Consider the following 25,769-nt stretch of genomic DNA (forward strand, 5'->3'; position numbering starts at 1 on the left):
CAGCTCTAGGCAAAGACAGAAAGGTTTGTGCTGGAAGGAACCTTAAAGAGACCTCAAGCAGATCTCACCTGGACACAGGAGACACCAAAGCAGTGATGAAAGGTGCTGTTCTTCCCTCTGCACACACAGCACCCAAACAGCCAAACCTGCAAACCCCAGCGCCCCGCCGGTCACTGCTGCTGGCTGAGCTTCATGGCACATCCTGCTGGGAGCATTGGCACTTGTACCACTACAATATGCTTGTCCTTAGTCTAATTAAAAATAAAAGCACTCTCCTGAAGAGTTCCTGATGTCTGTGCCACATAACAACAGGGATTTGGTCCTCAAGCAGCTTTACATTAAACAGTGCTTCACCCCCTCAGTTTTGGTACCCAGTCAGAACAGATGCACTGCAGGGTAGGATCCAGCTTTCCTTGGGCAACTGCCTCAGTACAGAAAAAATGCCTTGAAAATACCCCTTCAACACTGCAGTGGATCAGTTCATGTATTCTGATCATCACCACTGTTACTCACTGTGCCTTAAAGATTATAGAAGAAAATTCCTGAACCATCTCTTGGCAGAATTAAGAAAAGGAAACAATCTCCAAGTCAGGATCTCAGAAGAAGAGTTCAAAGTCCACTTCTGCTATGGGATTGCTATGTGATCTTGCAGACCAGTTTTCAGGCAAGAAGGGGATGACAACTATTCCTTTGTTCCCTAGAGCCTCATCTGACAAAGCTGTCAAAAAAAAACCAAAAAAAAAGCCTCTTTGGACCACGCGCTCCCCTGAGAGGCTGCACAGAGAACAAGCCACACTCGCAGCCTCTGGGTGTCACTGCAATGCCAGCCAAGCTCACCCACCTCAGCCCTTGGCAAGAACTTTTCAAAGCAAACTCTCCCTGCAAGATCAAAGGCAGAGGCTAAACTGTAAAAGCATCATTGCATTCAAAGAGACCCTTTAGTTCCAATATTCTTTGAAAAGACATCTTTATTATAAAAGATATAGAAAATTAGAGTTAAACTTGTTTCTTGCACAATGTTAATGACAGCAGTTATAAAAACCCACCAAGGTAAACATGTTTAAGAGCATTTCTATACCACAGAAGTATTTGCTGCTTGCCATCCCACATGGCAGAGACATGCTCAGGATCAGTGCAGGGAGGACAGGCAAAGACTCAGGAAAGAGCTCCTTGTTTACCCCCTTGAGCCAACAGCACAGGGAAACAAGACCCAAACTGCAGGATTTCAGCCTTGCTTTGCTGTTTGAGGCAGATGTTCTAGCTCCAAGCAATGGTGGGATTTGTCTCTAAACATCAGAAGGGTTCAGTCACCTCGGGCACTGTCTTTGAGCTCTCAGTCCTTAAAGAAAAGCTATTTTAAAGTCATCCATTCCTTTCTATGCCAGGGTGTTTTAACTTCCAACCACGTTCCCAGAAAAAGTTCTTTTGCCAGTTTCCTCAGAAACATATTTCCTACCAAGAATTTAAAGTGGTGGCTGAGAATTTAAGCTTCCTCCCTAGGGAATTCCCTGATGGAGGCTCCAGGCAGGCACCTGAGCAGCCACTTACCTGCACACAGGCAGGACTGTGCACTTGGCTGCCCTCACTGAAGGTCTGGATGCAGGGAGAAGGAGGAAGAGTCACCATAACCTGTGCCAAGGTCCAGGATGTGAGACTTCAGCCATCCTTCAGTGCATGACACATCCCACTGGACACCAGGAGTAGGCACGAGAGGCAAGCACAGGTAAAACAGCCTCAGGTCTGCCTGGGGAGTTACATGAGCCAAAACCACTTTGCTCCAGTTGGCATTTTGAAAATGGCTCCTGGGGTTTTGTTTTTTAAGGAAGGCTTTTTAAGGAAGAGGCTTTTAAGGAAGCCACCACATGAGATTGGTCCCTCATCTGTTTTTATACTACATTCTACTTTGGGCAGATGCAATTTGAATAGGTAAGGAACACATTCAGTGAGCAAGGATCCTGGTCAGTATTTTGCTAGCTGAATGCTGGTTTTACCCCTTAAAATTAAAAGATGATTAAAAATAAATAATTAGTGTTTCAGCCAACTCTAGGGGGAAAAAATTGCCACTGGCTACAAAGAGCTTATTTAGTTTTTTCTTTTATGACAGCACCATCAAAAAAAGACTATACCAGAGCAAAAACAAGACACAGGCTGTTCAGAAAGCAAACAGGGAGACAAATCTCTTGTGTTCTCTTAGCAGTCATCTCTGCACAGACACCAGATGACCAGCTTGCTACAGAACCACCCAAAAGCAAGGGAAAAAGTCTTCTTGTCTCAGATCAATCCTCATTCCTGAGTCCCACAGTGCACACATACAACAGTTAACTCAGTGCAGTTTAAATTCAAGTCACTCCGTTCAGCTTGCAAGGTTCAGTAACACTTTTTGGAAACCAGTGTGTCTGCAGCCACACATTTTGTACCTGTATTAGGAGGACATGCTCAGTTCCTGCTGGAAGAACCCCTTGTGTGTCCAGTCCTTGTCCCTCCCCCTCAGGGCTGGACAGGCTGCCCACCCTCAGGAACGTCAGGCACTGCCTCAGCAGAGGTTTCCACATGCAAGGAAACAAGCAGCAGGTTGCTTTCCAAGGTCTGTTTGACACTTCACGTACCCAAACAGCAAAGTAGAGCCCACAGGATCAATGCCTGTCCTTGGCCACAAGTACAGGATTCTGCAGCTGGACACAAGCAGGTTACAGTGGGCAGAGTGTGCCACAGAGGAGCCACAATCAGCATGTAGTGTACTGGACAGGTAACTGGTCTGCCAAGCTGGGCAAACAGCAATCTCTTATTCAGCAGGACAAAGTAGCAGTGGTAAATCCTGCACCACTGGCTGGTTGCTGGTAATCATCTCACCATTCCCAGATCCTCCCTCTCTGTTCCCACCAGTTATTTAGCAAGTCACAGAAGCAGTGGAGTTCTCTCCCCAGCTGGCTGGTCTTTCTGGAAGAGCTCTTTGATGTGCAGCAGCTTGTTGTGGATCCTCTCCCTCAGGGGAGGGATATGGTGGCTGGGATCTAAGACATTGGTGCTCCTTCTCTCCCTCTCCCGTTTCCAGGTGAGGTAGGGGTGTGGTGGGAAGGGCACCTCGCTCCTCTCCCGCCGGAGCTGCACTGTGATCCCGCTGAGGGCCAGCAGTGCCCACACTGACAGGATGATGAAGTCTGCAAAACGGAGGAACAGATGGCTACTGCAAAGCAGAACATTCTGTGCTTTCCCCAGCACAAACACTGAACAAGTTTGGTGACAGAAAGGAATGGAGTATCATCTCTGCATCCTCACATGCCCAGAGGATCTCCATGCAGAGACCAGGATGCACAGGGAGTTGGAAAGAGTCTGTTCACTGTATTAGGCCTCTGACTGCCCACTCTGCAAACTCCTCAGCAAACTGCCAGCCCAAGCCTGAGCAGCACCTTTCACAAGGGTCTTTGTCACAACATCTGCAGGAAAGCTCCTGCCTTTGAGTCTACTCAGTGTTGCTTTTGAAGGACAATAATTTATCACGTGGCAGTTAAATCTCACACTGTACTGTGTTCTCCCATCCCTTCCTGCTCTCACCCACTGTTAACAAACCAAGAGGCAGTGATTCCTTCTTAAAAAGAGAAGAAAGTCTCAGGACTCACCATTCCTTTGAAAAGGCACATTGGTGTAAGCTCTGCTGAAATAATTGTTGAGGACCCTTCTGAGCAGGTCTAAGGTGATGTAAGCAAGGCTTGTGTAGACATAACAAGCAATAGCCAGAATCACTGTGTAAGAGCCCACTACTCCAGAGGCCAGGATGTTCAGCTAGACAGGGAGAAAAAACATTGCTTTAGGAGCCTGATGAACACTCTATTCCTCACTTCCTTAAGACAGTAGAATCATAGAATCTCAGAATGGCCTGGGTTGGAAGGGACCTTAAAGATCATCCAGGGACACCTTCCACTATCCCAGGTTGCTCAGAGCCACATCCAGCCTGGCCTTGGACACTGCCAGGGGTCCAGGGGCAGCCACAGCTTCTCTGGGCAAGTATTTTGTAATTTTTGTCAGTTCTTCTGTGATGAACTGCCTGCACACACCTGTTAACCAGCCAAGCTGATAAGACAGCAGGAGTCAACTAAACATATGTGTATGTTATGTGCAAAAGAAGTCACTCCTTTGGTTATGGACCATTTAGTGCAAGTAGGGCTGAACAGGAGCTGCCTGGAACTGGTTCTGTGCTGAGCTTCACAAAGCTGTGCTAAGTTTTCTGTACATATCCCACAGGACAACATTTTGCATTAAGAAGTCTGACCCTCCTCCCTCCCTCCCTCCTTCTGAGGTGACAGCACAGTTACTTACAATTCTTGGACAGCCAACAAAAAGCACTGGAATCATCAAGGCTACACAAGTGAAGGTCACCCAGAACACCACATCATCCCGGAAGACCCTGTAGTCTCCTGCCAAGAAACCACACTTGCCAGTGAGGAAAACATTTCCCTTTCTGCAAGTGGTTGGGGGTAAGCTTTTACCCCCCAAAATTTCCTATGTTCAGAAATACCTGGAGTACATTATTGAAAAGCTCAACTTCTGATCTCAAATGCTGACTGTTAAAGATGCATTGGGACAGTTATTTGAGAACAGAAAAATTGCCCCAGTTGAGCACAGGTCCTGTACCCTCTGCTGGAACAACAGATCTTGTCCATGGGACACAGATTTTTGACAAGGTACATGTTACTCACCTGGTAAGAATAAAAAGTACCAGAGTACTGCTGCCCCATAAGAAGCCATTTTATGGCTTATATGGGTTTCTAAGGTAAAAATCTGCATCTATTCAAGTTTGACTCTGGAGTACGGTGCAAATGTAGCCATCACAACAACAGGCAACAAATTCTTCTGGCTTTAGGAAAATTAAATCACTCAAACACTTTTTTGCTCCCCCTGCCTTCTAAGGCCTGTGGATTAACCAGAGGGGACAAGCTGACCCCCAACTGAGTTACTGTTCCATTGTAATGAAGAGCAACCAGGAACTGCATGGATTATCACAGAATCATGGCTCGAGTCAAACACACATGACTGGAGAATAAAATGTTCCACCAAGGGACCTTAGATTGAGAAGTTTTGAGACTAAAAGCTACAACAGTGTAGCTGATGCTCTGATGTGCCAGAGGGACTCCAGCTCAACAGGCTTACTGACTCTTAAAAAATTTGTCTAAGGTCTTTATGCCTGAAGCCTCCTAATTAGACTGTAGATTTGCTACAGGGACTTGCTCTGGACTGAGAACAAGAGAGCAAGTGCATGCTTGGAGGAGAGCTGGTGTTACACAGAGATGACACACAGCTTTAGTAGGAAGAGTCTCACCAAGCTGTCTGCAGAATAATCAGTTTCCTTTTCCCAGAGTAGTTTTAGTTACAGCACAGCTCACAGAAGACTTTAGGTACATCTCCATTTCTCCCAACACTGGAAAGTTAAACCTCCCACTAAGAGAAACCAGAGAGTGCCATTCACCCTCGAGCCCTGCAGTGTCCCTGCAGCACAGCAGGAACGCAGCACTCACCAAGCAGAGCATTTCAGGGCTTACCTAGGGGAGTAAAGAAGAGTGTTGATGAGAAGAGAAATCCCAGCACAAGTCCAATAACAAACATGCTGAGGAGGACAGAGCCAAATCTCCACCAGCTCACAACCAAGAGCAGGCCTCCGATAATGCCAGACACTGCTGTCAAAATAAGACGCACTGAAAGAGAAAAGAGAAAATTCCAGCATTCTGGAAAATTCAGTTCCTGCACTGACATGTTCAGCAGCTTTATTTACATGCTTGTTTGGCTTTTTTTCAGTGAGTTTTCATGAGGTAACAAGTAAGAGTATCAGAACTTGCTTCATGCATGTCACATAGATGCCAGCCTGCAGCTGGGGATGTGGGAGTGTCAGGCTGGAATGGAGGTATGGTACCATGAACATCAGTACCCTGAGCTCCCAGGGAGCTGAGGTGGCTACAGCTACTGCACATGTGTCAAAAAAGGAGTTCTGTAAGGTGGGACAGACAACAGTACTTATTCTGTCTAGTCTAACAAGCTGGGTGCATACCACCTACTTCCATTTTACAGATGAAACCTGCATTTGATCTGAAACAGAGCTCCACACATTGTGGAAGAAGTAGGAAGAAAGCACATTGCAAACTTCCAGAGTTTCCAAAAACCTCTTATCTTCCTTGGATAGCTACTGAAATTAAATTCTGGTATTAATTTTGCATCACTTTGATGTTGGAAGCAACACTCACTCTGTTGGATATTCAGCTATTACAGCAATCAGAGCTCAAGCACCCAGGCATCATCCTGCTATCCTTCCTGTGGCTGGCCAACAGCACACTGGAATTGTACCAGAAGGGTTCCTAACAAGAGTTTGGGAAGAGCATGGGGCATCCTGACACATCTACTCACCATCATAACTAAGGCCAGTTACCCTTGTAATGAATACAAAGAAGAAGAATGCTGCAACGATGAAGCCCATGAAGAACAAGTCTGGAAAAGAAGGAAAAAATATTTAGCAAGCTTCATACCAAGCCAAATTCAATGGATCTTCAGACATCTTCATATTACAATAGGTAAGGAACATAGCAATTCACAAAAGGAGAACCAGACAACACTTTGTCCTGGACAGGGGTGTCCTCAAGCACTTCAAACAGCCAAAAATTACATCTTTATAGTATATTACCCATCATGCACCCCAGTTCTAGGTTTCTGTTCTTTGCATCCCAGAAACTTCTTGCTCTGAGCTTAAAAGCTCAGATCCTATAAAAGCAAAGCAGTAGACCTAACTGGCACAGCATCACTATCAAGAGAATCTTGGTAGTAACCCCACCATTCTAAATTACACAGAGTAACATTTATGGAGTTCCAATCAGATTTAGAAGGAAAAATAAATATTCAGCACCTGTTTTCCAGAATCTGTGTCCAAAAAAGCAGGTGAAAAGACCAAGAACAGCAAAAGCAGTGAAGAATACTTTGGTAGAGAGTTTACCTGCAAGACAAAAGGAAAGTTTACTAGAGCATTCCACCTAGCAGTCCCAACAGAAAGATTAAGGTAAGGTCAGGTTGCTATCACAACCTTTACTCTGTCAGATCTGCAAAACCTGAACTAACAGATGTCTTGGTAGGATCTCCAACATAACATTGAAATAATCCCATTCTGATTAAGAAATTGAGAGCTTCCTCTTTATTCAAGAGAAATGAAGTTTTGGTACCAATTAGTTAAGTAGATGTAACTAGTTTATAATACAGATACAACTTTGCCTGAAAATTCTCTGCTCAGATTTAAAAAAGGGACATCCAGTCTTCTATAAAAATCAGTGCTATGGGACTGGTGACCCAGGTAGCAACTGTAGTGTCTATCACTGCAGCCTTCACCATTTGTCTCCCTCTCATACATGGTCCATACAACAAAAATTATCAGCATCCCATTATGGCTCACCTCTGTCTTCCAGACAAATTTCTTACCTATATTTAAGCTATTTGAAGAAGTAAACCATATTTTCCATGTGCTCTGAATGAGAGAGGTTTAGCCTAAGTGATTAGTCTCATGCTGTCATAAGACAACACTGAGCTTGACAACAGTCACTTGTGCTACAGTATATAAGAAAATAATGAGAACAAATCTTTATGACCCAAATTTTACCAGTTATTCAAGTCCCTTCTGCAGTCATAATGGGTGTGGCAGCTTTGCTCTGTTTCTGCTCAAATTCCATCATTATACAGCATTGTACAAAGTAGCATGACTTGGTAGTCACTCCACTACTGCTGACATTACCTTCATGCTTACTTTATGTGACTGTCTCCTTTCAAAATACCTGCAGGTTAGTGATTCTCATCAGCACCAGCACAGCTAAATCTGGCTGAAGCCTAATCTAGTTTGTGTTTTATCCTAGTTTCACATCCAGCACCTAGAGTCCTACAGATGATTTGAAATAATGTATCCAGTTCAAATGGAACAAGCTGGAGTGGCACTACAGAGTTCAGAGTTACATTTGCAAACCACATACTAAACCTCCATTAAGTTAAACCTCAATTGCTAATAGTTCTCCTTAGTCTAGAGTGATGAAGTAAAACTTTCTCCTCAAGCAGACTCCATCATAAAGTAACAATATATACCCAGTGTAAAACAAAGATCTCCTCCACACATGAAAAACCTAATCTCAAAGCACCATTCAGCACATTGGAGCACAACAAGCTGCAGCTGAGTTGGAGAGGCCATACAATTCCCAACTTACTGAGAGAAGAACAGTTATCCACCAGGTCAGCAAAGCTGCAGGCATATGTATGCACAGGTATGTATGCAGCAGAACTGTTCCAAAGAGGATCCCACACTATGACATTGTAGATCACACCTTGCCCAGGAAGTGAGGAGAAGTAGACATCGGTCTTGTCATCAGCTGTCAGTGTAAGCATCTGGAAAAGTAAATATCTGTATGGCATTCAAGGCTCACAGGACAGAACCCCTCCTCCAGCACTACTGTGTTTTCTGACAGGGGAGAAGATTGTCCCACTATGTTTTGTCCCTACCTGCCTGCTGACCCAGGTCTGGCCTCTGAGGCAGGCAAGGCTGCCATTCCACTCCCCAGCAGGGCCAGGGAGCCTGCCTATGTCTCCACTCCAGGAGGATGAGCACAGGGGAGGAGAAAACACGAGAGCCCTCACCCCTGCCACATGGGTGAGAGCACCCCAGTGGTTCAGGCTCACCTTAATGCCATTGGCTTTGATACTCTGCACCTCTGCCATCTTCCGCAGGTGGCTCATGAGCACCATCTCAGACAGCTCATTCTCGGGCAGGAAGTACTGATACACATCGTAGCGCAGCCGCCAGCGCGAGTTCTGCCCAGTCCCCGAGTCACAGGAGGGGGGGTTTGCTCCTCTGCAGTTAAAAACACATCAGCCACGTGCCCAGTGCAAGCCACTAGACCCTAACATTTGTTTTCAGTGGTCCCTGCCCACAGGATTTGCCTCTACACTTTAGGGGTGCACACCAGCAGCTAACTCAAAGCTGCATCACAGAGCCACCCTGGTACAGGTGGTGTCTGTGCTGGTGCCTGTCTTGACACTTACAGAGGCTTCCTGTGAATTGCCATAACAAGAATTCCAAGAGGCCACAACATCACTGTTTGTTTTTCCATGCAGTTCTGGGCATAGTCTTCCCCATTCCCTGCCTAACACTTGTGACACCAGGCAGCATTCAGGAAATAATGCTTTTGACTTGAAGTCTCAAGTTAAACAAAACTCTGGTTCATTATCATGTTTCAGTACTAGTAAAGAAATAAAGTGGCTATAGCACACAATTGCTCCTCAAACAAATTAAGTTGTTACCAGGAATGGAAAGATCCAGTATTTGCTGACTGTTTACATTTCTGAAGTTACATCTTGTGGGGGAGCTTATGCAACTCTCCACTTTTATCTCTCTCATGTAGTATCTCTTCCCCTCCTCCTTTTCCCCGTTTACATTTGTTGCAGCAAATGAGATTTCTCCCAGCAGCTGGATGGTTCAGCTGTTCCAGCAGGGTCTTGGTTGAGCCTTTTGGCCAAACACAGGACAAAAGGTCTTGCTCAGTGCACTGAAGGTTCTCACTCACCTGGTATAACCCAAGTTTGCAGGGGCAAACTTGATGTGTATATCAACCAACGTATAGTCCAGGTAAAGATTTGGATCCACTTCCAAGTCAAATTCTAGATTGCAGCCCCCAGGAATAGGATCTAGAACACAGAGAAGATAACTGCAGTTATGCACTTGCAGGCATGATCCGCTTGCTGAGCTCAGAAAATCATCAGGTTCTGGCCCTGCAGGCAGCACAAGGGTTTCACTGCAGCCTGTGAAAGGTCCCCCCACATGGGGACATTGATTGGAGTGTTGGAATTGGAGGATACAAGCTCCTGTCAGGTCCTACACATGGATCAAGGCAATCCCAAGCACAAACACAGGCTGGGCGGAGAATGGATTGAGAGCAGCCCTGAGGAGAAGCTTGACAGGACCCAGCACTGTGTGCTCGCAGCCCAGACAGCCAACAGCATCCTGCATCCAAAGAAGTGTGGGCAGCAGCATGAGGGAGGGAGCTCTGCCCCTCTACTCTGCCTTTGGCAAGACCTCACCCCAACATAAGAAAGATGTGGAGCTGCTGGAGTTCAAAGGAAGACTGAAGATGATTAGAGGAATGGAGCATTTCTCCTGTGAGGAAAGGCTGAGTTGGGGTTGTTCAGCCTGGAGAAGACTCTGGGGAGACCTTTCCAGCAGCTTCTTTGTACCTGAAGGAAGCCTACAAGAAAACTGGAGAGGAATTTTTTACGAGGGCCTGGAGTGACAGGACAAGGGGGAATGGCTTTAAGCTGAAGGAAAGCAGTTTTAGATTAGACATTAGGAAGAAATTGTTCCCTGTGAGGGTGCTAAGGCCCTGGCACAGGGTGCCCAGAGAAGCTGTGGCTGCCCCTGGATCCCTGGCACTGTCCAAGGCCAGGTTGGATGGGGCTTGGAGCTGCCTGGTCTGGTGGAAGATGTCCCTGCCCATTGCAGGGGGTTGGAACTGGATGATCTTCAAGGCCCACTTCCAATCCAAACAGATTTGTGATTCCATGATATGCACAGCAGTTTTCTATTCTAAGGCCGAAGTCATGGCAAGACCACAGAGTAAAACCCATATGCAACTCAGAATTCAGCAGTGAATTGTGAAACAATAAAAACTTTCCCAGCCCATTTCAAAAGAATTTCTGGTATCTCCATCCCATTTCCACCATGTAAGACTAAAAGGCCAACACCTCATTCCCCAGATCACTTGACTCAGCAGAGCTGACTCCCCATGAGAACATACCTTTCTCCATGTAGGGAATGGAGATGGCAGTGCTGAGCACCTGGCCAGCATCCAGGGCGCGCAGGTACCATGTGCATACGGTCTGCTCAGGCCGAAGGATGGACACCAGCCCTCTGTCTGCTCCAATCCCTGAGCCATTCACCAGTGGAGTCTGCACAGAAACAAACAAGCAGTTCTTCTTGAGAAGATTTCTACTGGATTTTGATAATATTTCTATATTTTGATAATATCACAGGAGCCCATTCCTGCCACAAACCTGCCAGGCACACATCAGTGCCAGTTGCAACAGATCAGGCTCTGCTCAAGATATATTTGTGCCTGGAATTGTCCAGCTCCATGTGCAGGACCTTGCTGAACCATATGGGTCTGTGCAGGCCCAACTCTCAAGCCTGTCAAGGTCTCTCTGGATGGCATCCCGAGCTGGTGAAAAAAGGGAGCTGCCAAATAAGGAGCTCTGACACCACACACTGCCTGGCTCAGGCTCAAAAACACAAGTAACAAGTGTGGCACTACTAGAGTTGATAATCATAATCAAGTCGAAGAGAAATCTAGCTAGTTGAAGTCTAGCAATGGATTGACTAGTGGACGTGTAAAAGGACTGGAATATCCCTTACAAAATGTGACATGGCAAACTGGGAACCAGTGTACAGAGGCACCTTCCTATCTCCACCAGAAAGGAGATGACTTAGATGACTTAGCATTAGCAATACCAGATAGTTTTGGGCCCAGGCCAGCTACTGACCCAATCCCCAGCATCACCATCCCTTCCAGAACCAGGGCTCTTGAGGAGAGATCAGGCAGCAAGGGCAGTATCACAGTCTCACAGCTGGAACAACCAATTGACCTGCAGTCACATTTTCAGCATGAAAAGTGTGCCTTTGGCCAAGGCAGCCACAGTTACCCAAGGCAACACTGCAAGGAAGCACAGTGGACCTGGCAGACTTTAAGGTCCAGCTCAACTGCATATTTCTAGAGGCAGGCCAGCCCTAAAAGCAGTACAGCTGTATTTATGCATCACTGCTCTTGGCCTGGTAAGGCCCATAAATGCAAAGAGGATCTGAACTGGCAGCAAAAGATTCTACCAGTGGTAAGGAAAGACTGAACAGGTGTAACAGTAATGCCTCAGCCCTGTAATCCTGGCTGTTTCACCAGTACAAGGATGGTTGAGCTGGGTGACTTTTGTTACAGGTCATTCATCTTCTAGGCTGCCCAGGATACTTCTTGGCGCTCAGTGTATTCTCATTTCAAAGACGCTGGTGGAGAGAGGGGAACTGGATGGCAGCTGTCAGACCTCCATCTGCCATCTTCAGCTTAGTCAATGTTCTGTTCAAATACCAGTTAGAGCCTGCCAGCACCACAACAACAACATAAATCAGTATTTCAGATTAGCCTCAGTTTCATTACTGGGATGCAGTGTACAGCAGCAGGAATGTTTTCATTGCTGTCTAGAAGTAGCGGCTTTTGCTGGAGTACTGTGGAGGAATTTCCCCATGTGTTACCAAAGGAGAATTAGATTAAGGACAAGGAGCAGAGATCACATCATATCTGCCATATCTGTTAGATCCAAGGCATGGAAACAGCAGACAACTAAACATCCCGATGTGGTCATGTATAAGGCACCTGGCAAACACACAGATCTGTTTTTAATCTGACAAAATGATGGACAGCAGTCAGTACAGCCACACATCAAAAGCACCACTTCCACCAAATAAAAAGCCTTGAAACATTTTCAAGCCAGCTCTGAAATTCCTTTAGCATTCAGTCCTTCAAAATAGCAGCTATGACATGTAAGTGCGGGAAGTGATTTCTGAAGCTACAGTAACACTGTCTAAAAGCCAAGCAGGTAAAAGATACTCATTATTTATACAGCTTCAGTTCAATAGCCCTACATGTACCAGAGCCAAGCCCTTTGTGGAAAGAGAGGCAGCACTTAACAGAAGTGACACTCTTACCTTATCAAAGGATATCACCACATCATTTTGCTGGGCATGCACTTGAAAAAGAACCACAGTCACGTTGCTGGCGATGTTCCTGATTACAGCCTCCACTGGATTGGTCTGGTTAAGTAGCACATTTCTGAATTTTCCCAAGGAGAGCTCAAGAAGACCTGCATTACAAAAAAGGGAAGATACAGGGTTTTTTTGGTCCAGAGGGAAGCAATTACTAAGGACGCCTGGAAGTTTCCAGTAGCCCAGTATTAGTCAGCTGGGAGCAGGGCAGGATGTTGGTTTGTGCTGCTCTCATCCTGTGAGCTGTACCAAGGTTTCAGAGACTGCTACACACAGAGCAGTGCCTACAGATAGAGGCACAGGCAGAGCTCCTGCCCTGCAGCCTGGCACTCACCTGAGCACAGGGACAGGGCTTCCCACCAGGAGTCAGAATTTGACATAGCTGAGCTCAGCAGCTCAGCCAAACAGCCAATTACACTGCACAAAGTCAGTAAGAGAAGATACTGAGGATTGCCTGATCTTTGGCAAATACAGGTGACTATGTCTGTATCAGCTGGCCAACTTGCACAATATCCATCAAACCTTCCAAGGGAATTCCTATGGACCATGGGAATTGGAGTCAACTTCTGGAAGACAGAGTCAAGTCTGTAGTTTACATACATACATTTATTTACCCACTTTCAGCTATTCCACATGTTTTTTCTTCCTAAACTACTTTTAATCATTAGGACTGCTGGATTCTGATTTCAGGACCTAAAAATCTGACTGATTTTTCCTAGACACAACCTAGGTAATTTCTTCTTACAGTGAGCATAACCCCATGACCCACTGTCATTTTAATTTAAAGAGAACCACATGACCTAGGATAAAAGATCTTTGAGCATCAGCTTTGGTTTGTCATTCAAGACCTGCAAGCAAGCCTGGCTTCTCTCTGGCTGGGCTCAGGCTGGACAGGAGATGCCAAGGGAGGAAAGCGAAGCAGCCACACAGAAGCCACAAGATGCTCTTGGGTTGGTGGTTGCAACCAGACTGCACAATGCCTTCCAGGTTTTTCCCTGAATTCCTCTGCAGTCACACAATACCCAAACAGACCTAAAACTTATCAAGCCTAAACACACACACACATTTCCTCAACGGAGTTGCCTCTGGTGTAAAGAGCTGATACTGCCAAGTGCCCTAACACAGAGCCACCAGCAGCACCATCCCATGGACACTTGCTGATGGCACAGAGGGGCTCCCATTCACAAGGGACAGTTTTCTTATCTGAAACTGTACCCAGAACTCAGTAACTCCTTTCCTGTTACTCTTCTCTCTTTCCTGCCAAGAGCTAACATCACTGGCCAGTTTCTTTGCCTCTTGATATGAAACCAGAGGGGAGCTCCCACCCTCATGCCTCCTCCACTCGCTACACAGTGAAGGAAGGAACTTCAACACTTAAATACTCACTCCCAAAATTCAGTTAATACCAGTACTGCATCACCAATAAAACCTCAGCTAAAATATGGGGATCTTAAACCACTTTGGAAGAAAGAATGATTCTCAATTTTTTCTGTTTCATCATTTGCAGTTTGTGTTAAGATCAAAGTTTCTACACCAAGTTTTCAAACAGTAATTAAAGTAAAATTAAAGATACAAAAAAAGTTTGTGTATCCTCAGTTTCTGATTCTTCAGAGCCCCTCGATCAGCATTCAGATGTCTTCAGATCTCTTTCCTCATTAGCTCAAGTTCTACCAGAAATGCAAGTAGCAGTATGAATGCTAAAGAAAAGCATTCAGAAGGGACAGACTATACATCCATACACTCAAACTTGCAGTGAAAGCGTAGAATGCAGGAAAAATATTTTTCTTTGATCTTTAAGAACTTCAGCAGAGCTTCCTGAACCGCAAGACATTCACACTTAGATGTTCTTTTAAAAAAAAAAGCTGAAACCATACACACTCTCTGTGTGATCTACATCAAGGGGAAAAACTGCATTGTTCCGCCTTGTTTCTCACCTCCACTCGGTACCCATAGCCAGGGGCCTCTGCATAAATAAGGACAGATTCGTCAGCAAGACACACAGCCACTACTTAGTGATCATGAGACTCTAAATGTCAGAGGCACTCTCTCAAGTTTAATTAGCATGGTGAATTAAGGTATGGTGCTCTATATTGCTTTACTGTTTGCATAACTGGTCTGAAAACAGTGCATGTGACACGCATTATCCCAAAGTCTGGGCAGAAGAGCAGAGACTCAGGGTGAAGAACAAGAACATCTACACACATCACACAAGTATTGTTCAGCTTGCTGTTCACAGGCTCCTCGAACCACACTTCCACTCAGGCCTGGAAGATGATGAGCACTGCAGAGCAATAGAACCTTCTAAGAAGTTTTTGGGAGAGTAATTGCTCCACAGCCACAGACCAGAGCACCCTTCCAGCCTTCTCCATCACTGTCGTTTGAGCAAGTCAATCCTTGGACACTGAGACACAAAGGGAAGATGATGAGCAAGACTTATTAATTAAATTAACCAACTCCTAATTCAACAGGCCTATAGCTATCACCAGTTCTCTGGTTCTAATATCAGACAGATATTAAACTCCCTGAGCCACAGGGAGCTCAGTCTTGTCAAATATCCTTTGAAGAACAGACAGAGACCTCCATGACCACATAGTGGTGGCCACAGCACACAACCTTCTCCTTCAGGCAAGCTTGATCTCCCTGGACATGGCCCACCAGACAGATCTGCAGGACCAGCAGCACAGGCAGCACAGTTAATACCACCTCACAGCTGAGAGGTTGTGAGCTGGTTGTAGATCCAGCAAGTCAGCAACAGAGACAGGAGCAAAATCCAGGCATCCCAATTTGTTTTATTGCTTCCAATGGTAAAGGTCTGGAAACACTCTAAGGTGCCAGGCTATCCCTCTTCCTTGCCTTGCAGGGAGAACTGCAACAGTCACTGCACATCAGAGTAATTTTGGGTTAGAAACAACAGAGGAACCCCCACTGTTACAGAGCTTATCAACTGAATAGATGCTCAGAGGAAGTCAGCATTGCTGAAACCAAGCAGCAGCAGAGCAAAGATGGATCACTGAGCATGTATTACTCCATATGCCAGCACCAGCACGGGAGCACAGATAGTCCTGCAGACAGAACTGATGAACAGAGGCAGACAGCCACAATGTCACTCCACATTGTATCTTTTCTCTCACATGAAGAGCAAAACCAGTAAAGACAGCAAAGAAATAGACCTTCCTGGAGCTCTTCTGAAATCAAAAGTCCTTATTCCTAACTCTAAACAAGAAAATCAATTCCAGAGCCTCTGCATTTGTTATCCCTTCCCTGTGATACACAGCTTCTCCATCAGGCAACACCCAGCTTGAACCATTTCCATTCTGCTGATTCAGTGCCAAGCTCTTGGCTCCTTTGATGCTTTGAGTAAACCACATTTCCAGCTCCAAAAGCCAAGTGTCACTCCCCACCACCACCACGGTGCAGCTAACCACACAAGGTTCTTGATTACACCTAGCAGTCCAATTTCCAATAAGAAATACAACTGAAGAAATGCCATTGCTGACCATACAAAAACAGTGTTCACATACAGAGCCATGCCCAAACATTATGCTTCCTTCTGAGAGTTCCTCTGCAGTCAGAGAAAACACATTTCTACTGGGTGCCAAGCATCTTGCAGTGGATATGCAAAACAACCTGATGTAAGCAAGTGCCAGGAGCTAAGGAGAACTTTCCAGTGTAGGGAGTACAACAACAAGTAGTCACATGAAGACATTTAATGAAGTGCAAGCTCAGACTGACAACCAGTCTGAGTAAGAAAAACATTAGCATACAGTTACTTAACAGAATAAAGCCCAGAGCCATGTGCTATCAGACCTGTAAGGCCATGCAGATATGGATGCATGGGAGGGTCCTGCTACACTAGTGGGCCCCCAAAAAAAGACAGCACCCACCCCACTCCCAAAAGAAGCAAGAACATGTATGAAAACTTCTAAACTTTGATGGTGTGTGTACTGAGACTCATGCATAAAGCAGGTGACACCACAGCATGTGGCTTGTTGCCATCTGCACCATTCCCACCCCAGAGGACTATTCTGTTACCAGGTTGGAGGTTTTTACAGCCTGAAAAGTGAGGGAAGAGCTTTGCGTGGATGTCTTATTATAAAATATCATTTCTGCATAGACTAAACAGCTGGCACAAACAAGTTTCACCCAGATAAACTCCCTTTACAAAAGCACTGCTCAGTCCTGATTACACTATAACTTCACTTTAGTTTTTCCAACACTAAACAGCCTGGTTTGGATGTAGCAAACTTGGCCAGTCGAGGTCCTCTTAATGAAAATAGAGTTCCCATGAAGGCAACAAACACAATATATAAAATACTTCTACACAAAGACCAAGTTTGAAGAGCTGCAGCCCATCAGAAGCCCAGGGAGGTTAACATAGGCCATCATGCAAAGATTTTAGTAACCAGCATTTTAAAATTCAGCAGGATCTTCAAGTACTAGTAGTTAAGCAGAGCCCATCCCTGCAAAATGGGTGTCCACAGCTGAATAACCACAAGACAATTTCAAATCAGTGAACCATTAAGCAAGTGGCCTTGTTTAAAGGGCCTAATGATCAGCTAGACTCTGGTACACAAATTACACAGCTTATTAGCTTTTCACAAGGAAAATACTTTCCCCCTCCACCCTCAATCTTGCAAGGAAAAACAGCAACAGGCTCCTTCAAGGCAAAGTAGTTTGCTTTTTACATGCTGTAAAAAAATTACTCAACACATGACCCATTTTCATCAAGTCCAGGAGACAAACTGCTTGTCAGTATCCTTTAATAGAAGCATTAAGGTCTAAGAACCCTGAGCCTTCATTCTCACACCTCCTTGCCACCATCAGGTGTCCAGCCAAAGCTTTTAGGTCTTACAAGAAATAGGGAATACTTGGCTCTTCATTAAGATATTGGGCATGATACGTGGGGGAGGGCAGAGAGAAGCCTTCCACACTTGGGACTGGCTCCAAATGATGTCCTGCAGCCCTGCAAAATATCCCAATGGTCTCCTTTGGGACAATTAAACTTCATTCATTCAAGGCCAGGTTGGGTGGGGCTCTGAGCAACCTGGTCTAATGGCAGGTGTCCCTACCCATGGCAGGGGGGTTGAAACGAGATGTGCTTTAAGGTTCCTTCCAACCCAAACCATTCTATGATCAGAAGTAAGATTAAAAATAAAGCAAACTAAGAGGAGGAGGTTTATATCAGCCCTAATGTGAAGGATGGCTTGCTTATCTGTGGATTATCTCTGAGACGAAACCGTTTATTTTTTCCTTTATTTGAACAGATAAGAGTTTAACCAGAAAAAAAAAAAGAAAAAGAAGTAACTGTAAATCTTCCCGAACTATACTTGTTATAGCGCACTTAACTCTGGACTCCTATTTTAGTCCCATGCAGGAACACAGGGAAAGTTCAAATAAAGCCCGTGCCAAATAAAGTCAGATTACATCAGTACGGACTTCAAGTAACTTTAGGCATCAAACTGCAAATTGCAGGTTCTGCTGCTTTCCTCAGTTTTATAGCGAGGGTGGTTTTCAACCCACCATCCACTGGCTAGTGCAACCCATGACCACCTGTACGTCGTCGGGGGGGAAAAAACCAAAACCAAATAAAAACAAGCCTCCTTTTAGCCATGTTCCCTTTGTCATACAAACTCCTGTCCAAGGCAGTGAATGCCACCTTGTTCCTGCCCAGGGAACACAGCCTTACACATCAACACAGCCTTTCACAGCATCAGCTGCGCCGCATCCTGCAACAGCGCCCTTACAGTGATTCCCTGTTCTCCGTGAAAGAGTTAAAATTATGGCCTTCATGTTAAGGTGCAAAAAAATAAAGGGGGGGGGGGAAGGGGAAAAACAAAGGGTGGTTCTCCTTGTCCTCGTGGAAGATAACCACGAATACACACAGCGCTCCTGCAGCGCCGCAGCCAGCTTTGCTCCCCACTCCTCATCCCTCCCACAGCAGCACCGGGGACACCCCCAAAAGGCTCTGCAGCCGCAGCGAGCCCCCGCCGTGCCTGCCCTGGACATTACCCGGGCACAGCCGCCCAGTTCCCGGCCCGAGCTGCCCTCTCCGCCCGCTTAATGGCGGCCACGGCCCGACCGCCCCCCCACACCGCCCGCCGCCTCACCTGAGGCTCCGCCATGGCGCAGCACTCCCAGCAGCAGCAGGAGCAGCGCGGGGCGAGGGGAGACCCGCATAGCGCTGCGGAGAGAGCGGGCACAGGGGGCTGAAGCCGGGCAAGGGCCGGGCGGCGGGCGGGGCGGCGCTAGGGGCGGTGAGCAGGCAGGGCCCGCCCGGACGGGCCGCTCCCGCCCCCTCAGGCACCTGCGGGCGGGCCTGCGGGAAGGGAGAGCGGAACGGAGCGGCTCGGCGGCGGGAGCTGCTGTGAGCGCCTCAGAAATGCACCTCGGGTTGGGACCAGCACCCTGTGACTTGGGTTTTTCACTCAGGGGCGTGAAGAGACCCACCTCCCAGCTTGCATGTGCAGGCGAACAAAATCCTCACCCAGCCGCGCCGTCGGGAAAGCACTTTGAGTGGGTTAGTTTGTACCATTGCTGCAGCCACGGTACCTCTGACAAGGCTAGAGAGTGGCTATTTACAAGGGCCTGGAGAAGAGAAATGGCTTCAAACTGACAGAGAGTAGGTTTGGATTGGATATTAGGAGGAAATTCTTCCTTTTAAGGCCCTGGCACAGGGTGCCCAGAGAAGCTGTGGCTGCCCCTGGATCCCTGGCAGTGTCCAAGGCCAGGTTGGACAGGGCTTGGAGCAAGCTGGGATGGTGGAAGGTGTCCTGCCATGGCAGGGGATGGAATGAGATGATCTTCAGGGTCCACCTGGGGGAAGGCTGGCATTGTACCCAGCTGTCAGAGATACGAAAGATGGGCACATACTGACTGGCACAAATGGCATTTGTTCTCCAACCCCTGGCCACGAAGGCCGCTGCTGGCTCTAAACTGGCGTGTTGGAGACACTATGCTCTGGCTTTTCCCTGCTAGATGTGATGCCTGCTCAGCCCAGAACTGGAGTGGAGAACCTGAGTGCCCTCAGCTGGGATCAGAGCGACTGATGCACAGCAAAACTGCCCACGCCGTGGCAGTAACAGAATTCCTTAATTTGGAAAAGACCTCTGAGATCATCGAGTCCAACCTGTGACCGAACACCACCGTGTAAACCAGACCATGGCACTGAGGGCAAAGTCCAGCCTTGCCTTAAACACCTCCAGGGATGGTGACTCCATCACCTCCCTGGAAGCCAGTTCCAATGCCTGCCCACCCTCTCAGTGAAGAAATTCTTTCTGATGCCCAACTTAAACCTCCCCTAGTGCAGCTTGAAGCCGTTCCCTCTCATCCTGTCGCTGTTTCCCGGGAGCAGAGCCCGACCCCACCTGGCTGCACCCTTCTGTCAGGGAGTTGTAGAGAGCGATAAGGTACACCCTGAGCCTCCTTTTCTCCAGGCTGAACACCTCCAGCTACTCTTCCCAGGATCCCGCAGCCATCTGAGGGTTTTTTTACGCCGCTACCGCGGCGGGCCCCGGCGATCCCGAGGGAACCGAGGCGCTGGGAATGCCGGACCGCTCGCTCCTCCGGGCCGGCAGGGGGCGCCCGCCCCGCGTGGCCCCGCCTCAGCGGCTCTGGCGGCGGTAGCAGCGGCAGCCATGGCGGACCGGCTGACCCAGCTGCAGGACGCCGTCAATTCGGTGAGGCTGCCGCTGTCCCCCGCTCCCCCGGGGCCGCGGGGCACGGCACGGGCTGTGCCGCCTGCGTGGGGACGCAGTTTCCCCTCCCGCAGCCCCCCAATCGGGGGTACGGCCGCGGGCTGGGGTGCTGCGCGGGCGGGGATGCGCCGTGAGGCGGCGGTGGCCGTAGCGGTGGGGTAGGGTGATTAACGCGGTGTTAATTGGTGCCGGCAGCTCGCAGACCAGTTCTGTAACGCCATCGGAGTGCTGCAGCAGTGCGGCCCGCCGGCCTCCTTCAGCAACATCCAGACGGCCATAAACAAGGATCAGCCCGCCAACCCCACGGAAGGCAAGTCCGGCTGCCTGCAGCTCCTGCTTCGGTGTAGTGCGCTCGGGAAGGCAAAATCCGGGCTCGGCAAAGGATTCCCCCCGTGGCTGGTGGAGGGATGGAGGTTTAGTCGTGAAAGGATGTCAGCTGCATTTTGTGCATAACGTTGTGATAGCAGAATTGTGCTTGTTTCCAGTAATTCCCTGAGTGATTGCGAGTTGTGCTGTGTTTTGTGCAGAGTACGCCCAGCTGTTCGCAGCTCTGATCGCTCGCACTGCCAAAGACATCGATGTTCTCATAGACTCCCTGCCCAGCGAAGAATCCACAGCAGCTTTGCAGGTGCGAGTCTTCCTAATTCCATTATCAGAACGTTTCTGAAGGCAAACTTCTGCCTACTCTTTTTTTTAAGCATGTTTTCTCATCCTTAGGCCATGTCATCTTGAAAAATTATTTTAAGACACATTTGAATTTTTCATGAGGGTAGCCTGTGTGTACTTATTGGTTCTAAATAAGGTTATGCTCTTATATAGTGGCAGTATTTAACACTTCGTTTCCTGTTAGAATATTAAAAAAAAGTGATTTTATCACACCATCACTGTACTGGGAACTGCTCACCCTTTTTTTCAGGTATTAACAGAACAGATGGAACAGTACTGATGCTTTGTGCATTGTTTTGTGTGGCTTTTTCTCTTGGATAATATTTCACATTTTCTCACATTACAGTTCATAGCTGCAGAACAAACACTTTACAGAAGTCTTTTGGTTGTTCCACATTGTTTCTGGTTAAAGAATTTGCAGGGTGTTCTTGAAGTTCTTCAGCTCTGTTCCTAAACAGTTCCATCACTTTTCAATAACAAGGAGTCCTTCTTTGAACCAGCCAAACTTGGTTTTTAATTTGGGGGGTTTTTTCTGTTATTTCTACAGATTTTGCCTATTAAGCAGCATTTTTTTTTCTTTTTGACTCTTAATTGCTAGATTTACATAAAGTATTTTCATTTTGGAATGTAGAAAGGATGCAGAGTGCTGTTTCCCTGACAACCCTGATGATCATCTTTAAGAAGTTTTTAAACCTGGGTTGATACTCTGTAACCATTCAAAGATGTTTTACAAAAGACTAGCACTAGATTGGCCAGATAGAAATTACTTGGCAGTGGCATCACATTTTGTTTTAAACAGAGGAAGTTAAATTTGGAAACTTTGCTAGTCACAATAATTGCTGAACATACTAATTGGGCTCGTTAACACCAGCATAATTTCATGTAAGTGCATTTTTAATAGCTGAAGATAGAATGCCTGCTGCAGACAAATTCCAGTTTCTTCCATGACTGAGCAGAGTCTGATCAAAGTGGCAGCTGATATGGGCAAAGCAGGGTGCTCCAAAAGGAGCAGCTGGTTACCCAGTGGGGAAATGCTTTCCATACAGGTGGTACTTCAACAGTTTCTTGCTGTCTTAATGAAAAACTTCATGTCACAAGAATTTCTGATATTTTCTCTCTGGTGTGGTTTTAAGATAAATCAGCTTGGATTCCATCACTTACTGATTCCAGTTTTGATTTTTATTTTCTGTTGCTTAATTTGATGTAGTATCAAATATTCTGACACTCGTCAAAGAAACAGTTTTGAAGGTGCTTGAAACACTTAAATATGCAGTATAGGTTTTGTTGAGAAGTGGTAGATAGTACTTGGCTAAGAGATGTACCTAGGCCAATCTGGTTTTTTTTAATACTAAAATTGTCTTGGTGTCTGTTTCAGCTCTGAGTCTTGTCTTAAAGGATAAAAGGAGCTGCTACAGTCATGCTCAACACAATTTACCCCTTTTGAGTTCCCTGTTAGTGAAGCTGACAGAACAAATTCTGTGAATTAGCTGCAGTCAACTATTGAACAACTGAGACTGAAGTAGTTGAGCTCAATTCTAAATTTCAGTCTTTCACCTTTGCCACTTTCCTTCTCTGACCCTTCCTCCAAGGGCTGTCAAGTCCTTCACTCCTGCATGAACCCTCACTAAAGACATCAGTCTTGGAGAACACAAGTTGAATATCTGGATAGAATTTGCCAGTTTGTATAAGCAGGACTTCTTAAGGACCTGTGTAACTGCTTTAAGAAAAATGTTTGAAACTATTTTTCCTTGCCTTTTCTGTTATTCAGTTAGAATTAATTTTAGTCTTTAAATTTGGTAAATGTTTTAAAGTATTGAAATACTTTGAAGTTAAAATGTTTTACTTCACTGTATTCTGTCTAACTGAAAAGCAGTTTGATACTGAAGAACAGAAGTTAAATAATACACTTTCATCTGAAAGATGCTATTTAATGAAAGGTTTAAATTAAGTTCTGCTAAGTAGAGATCCTTTCAGTAGAGGATAAATATTCCTCATAAGAAGAGCTGTACTGAGCTGAGAGTCATAGCATGAAAGAAGCTAAAATTCCTATTTAATATTTTTTTGTGTTTATTCCTTATAGATATGCACTGGTTTAGGCTGCAAGCTGTACGAAGTTGCTCTGAGGTTGTTAGGATGTAATTGAGGGGCTAAAAGAGAACCTTTCTTTTTTTAGGGAGCACCAGCTGTTCCCTCAGCATCCTTGAGTAGCAAAGTCACTTTTGGCTTCTATTGAAGATCTGTGCTTTTCCCTGTTGCCCAATATCAAAAGAGGAAACTCTTGAAACAGTGGTAAAATAAAGAGCAGGCCTTTTTTGGAAGCTTCCAGGTGTCCTGATGATCATGGGCACGGCATTGGATTTCTACAATTTTATAAGTTTAACAAATCAGCAAATCTAATAAATATTGTTCAATTAGAAGAGTAGTTGCTTAGGTAATTTTCCCTGGGTTTTGCATTATTGGGGTTATTCCAGGAGTTTCTTTGCCCCATTTCTTGTGTCTTCTCAGATTCTGGTTGGAAAACAAAACGTCCTTGTCAGGCTTCTTCTTAAGAATATGACTAACTAGAGTTCTGAGTGTGCTTTAGAAGGGTTAGCTTATTGTCCTGAAATCGAAGAGAAAGGGTAGGAAGAATACTTAGAGCTACATAACGATGTCATAGTAGCCTACAGAGCTATGAATACATGAAAAATACATGAAAAGCAAAAAATCTTTGAGCATCATCCTGGTTTTGTTTTGAAGGCTGCGAGCCTGTACCGGCTGGAGGAGGAGAACCACGAGGCGGCGGCGCGGCTGGAGGAGGTTGTGTATCGCGGGGATGTGCTGCTGGAGAAGATCCAGAGCGCGCTGGCCGACATCGCCCAGTCGCAGCTGAAGACGAGGAGCGGCACCCACAGCCAGCCCCTGCCCGACTCGTAGCGCCAGAGGGCAGCATGGCCCTGCCCAAGAGCCTCGGGAACGCCTCTGGATGCACCGGGAATGGAGCGGCCGGCCCGGCCCTCCCGCGGGGCTGCCCCGCGCTCTGCTCTGCGTCGGGAGCAGCGGCTTTGTCACGGCTCGGCTGCGGGTTTTGTGTGGGAAACGCTTCTGTTCTAGATCTGTGTGGATTGATGTGTGTTTCATTGGCTTCCGATGAGCTTTCTGTTCACAAACATGACTTCCTTCGAATTTGTTGCATATCAGAAGTATTTGTATAACTTAATCCCACTGTGGTCATGGTATGTTTTTTGTAAGCCTCAGACACATTTGAATTGGGCACAGTTCCCTGGAGACAGTGCTGTGAGTACAGCGGTGGTCATCTGTTTTAATGAACAGATCTGGTAATTAAACATTCCTATCGCTGATTGGCTGGTTTGCCACCCTTTACAGGGCATGTAAAAGGAAAAGTAAATTCTGATGTTTGCAGAGTGATTGCTCTTGTCATTGGCATCTCATTTACAAAGAAATAAACCCGCAGGTGTCTGATATTGATATATATTATTCTTTGTAACTCACAAATGAGCCTTTGACTCCATTGTCGCCACTGACACACTTGCTCTTACTTGCTTGTGCCACTTCTCTGCTTTTGCTGATGTTCTGTATTCTCTTGGCAACTGGTGAGTGCCTCTAAAGTAGGCAGTGATGAGGAAGCATTGGATGACTGGGTAAAAATTAGCAGTGAGAAAACTGAAAATAGCTTATTACATAAAGTTGCTTTTCAGTGTAAGCAGTGGCTGCCACATGAATGCTGTGATCATAAGCAGCAAGATGCCTGCTGTCCCCAAGGTGCTCTGAAGAGGTGCTTTGATCTTCACACAATCAGTGAAGGAATTTTTGCTCTTTGTTGGAGGACTATAGAAATACCAGCATCTTTTTTGATACTTAAACCAAACCAGCCAATAATATGGGGTTCACAGCATGAACTTGGGGTTAAACTTGGTCATTCTCTGTAGTTTTGAGATACCAGCCTTGTTATTGCAGGATGTTGTTTGTTGCCACACAACATTTGCTCATTTCCTGATCAAAATAACCTGTTTCTATATGTTGAATACACTGTCATTGACTCAAAAGTTACACATGTTGCTGTTGCATCCAGACAAATCAGAGCAATTCAAATATGCTTTTAGCATTCTCATCCTTAAGGAAGGAGATGCAGCCTCTCACTTGACTGCCCCAGTGAAAGAGCAAGTGTAGCACAACACAGTGTTTTGAGGATTAAAAAAATAAAAAAAATGCGTTCCTACCTCTAACAAATACTAAAACCAGAAGTACATAATCAGACTGGTTTTTCATTCTTAATAACTTTAGTCTGCTCTTGTGAAACTCTTGTTCTATCAGATTCTGCAGAAGGAAGAAAACATTGGAGGGTGAACAGGCTACAGTACAGCCCCAGGCCTGTGGCAGTGCATCAAGCCACATGTCTTTGTTTATTATGCACATGTCCTGGGGAGGCTTGAGGGGCCAGATTTTCATTTGAAGTCACTCATAGGGCCCAGGTTTTATTTTTTTCTGGAAAAACTGTGTCCAGTGCATCTCAAGATGATTGGGATTAGGGTGGGGTGAATTTTTGTTTGTTAGCTTGTTTTTTGAACTAATGGACTTTGAAAGAGGGAATAGTTTGGGCTTTG

The 25,769-nt window shown here is 46.1% G+C and overlaps 2 protein-coding genes across 2 annotated transcripts; one reads left to right on the top strand and one right to left on the bottom strand.

Moving 5' to 3' along the window:
• Nucleotides 1-950: 950 nt before the first annotated feature.
• On the bottom strand, nt 951-19,189 carry TM7SF3 (transmembrane 7 superfamily member 3). Its single transcript, XM_085049084.1, has 12 exons — nt 18,913-19,189; nt 12,749-12,903; nt 10,797-10,947; nt 9,570-9,690; nt 8,686-8,857; nt 8,217-8,394; nt 6,884-6,970; nt 6,391-6,471; nt 5,535-5,687; nt 4,315-4,412; nt 3,618-3,780; nt 951-3,158 (listed from the first exon to the last, which is right to left on the bottom strand). The coding sequence occupies exons 1-12, from the start codon at nt 18,980-18,982 to the stop codon at nt 2,896-2,898; spliced, it is 1,692 nt and encodes a 563-aa protein (XP_084905210.1). The 5' UTR covers nt 18,983-19,189; the 3' UTR covers nt 951-2,895.
• Nucleotides 19,190-20,324: 1,135 nt separating this feature from the next.
• On the top strand, nt 20,325-24,627 carry MED21 (mediator complex subunit 21). The gene is made up of 4 exons (XM_085049085.1): nt 20,325-20,481; nt 20,695-20,809; nt 21,027-21,127; nt 23,905-24,627. The coding sequence occupies exons 1-4, from the start codon at nt 20,440-20,442 to the stop codon at nt 24,079-24,081; spliced, it is 435 nt and encodes a 144-aa protein (XP_084905211.1). The 5' UTR covers nt 20,325-20,439; the 3' UTR covers nt 24,082-24,627.
• Nucleotides 24,628-25,769: the final 1,142 nt, after the last annotated feature.

Source organism: Lichenostomus cassidix, chromosome 1Aa, assembly GCF_008360975.1.
Source record: "Lichenostomus cassidix isolate B80296 chromosome 1Aa, HeHo_3.0, whole genome shotgun sequence".
Lineage (NCBI taxonomy): Eukaryota > Metazoa > Chordata > Aves > Passeriformes > Meliphagidae > Lichenostomus > Lichenostomus cassidix.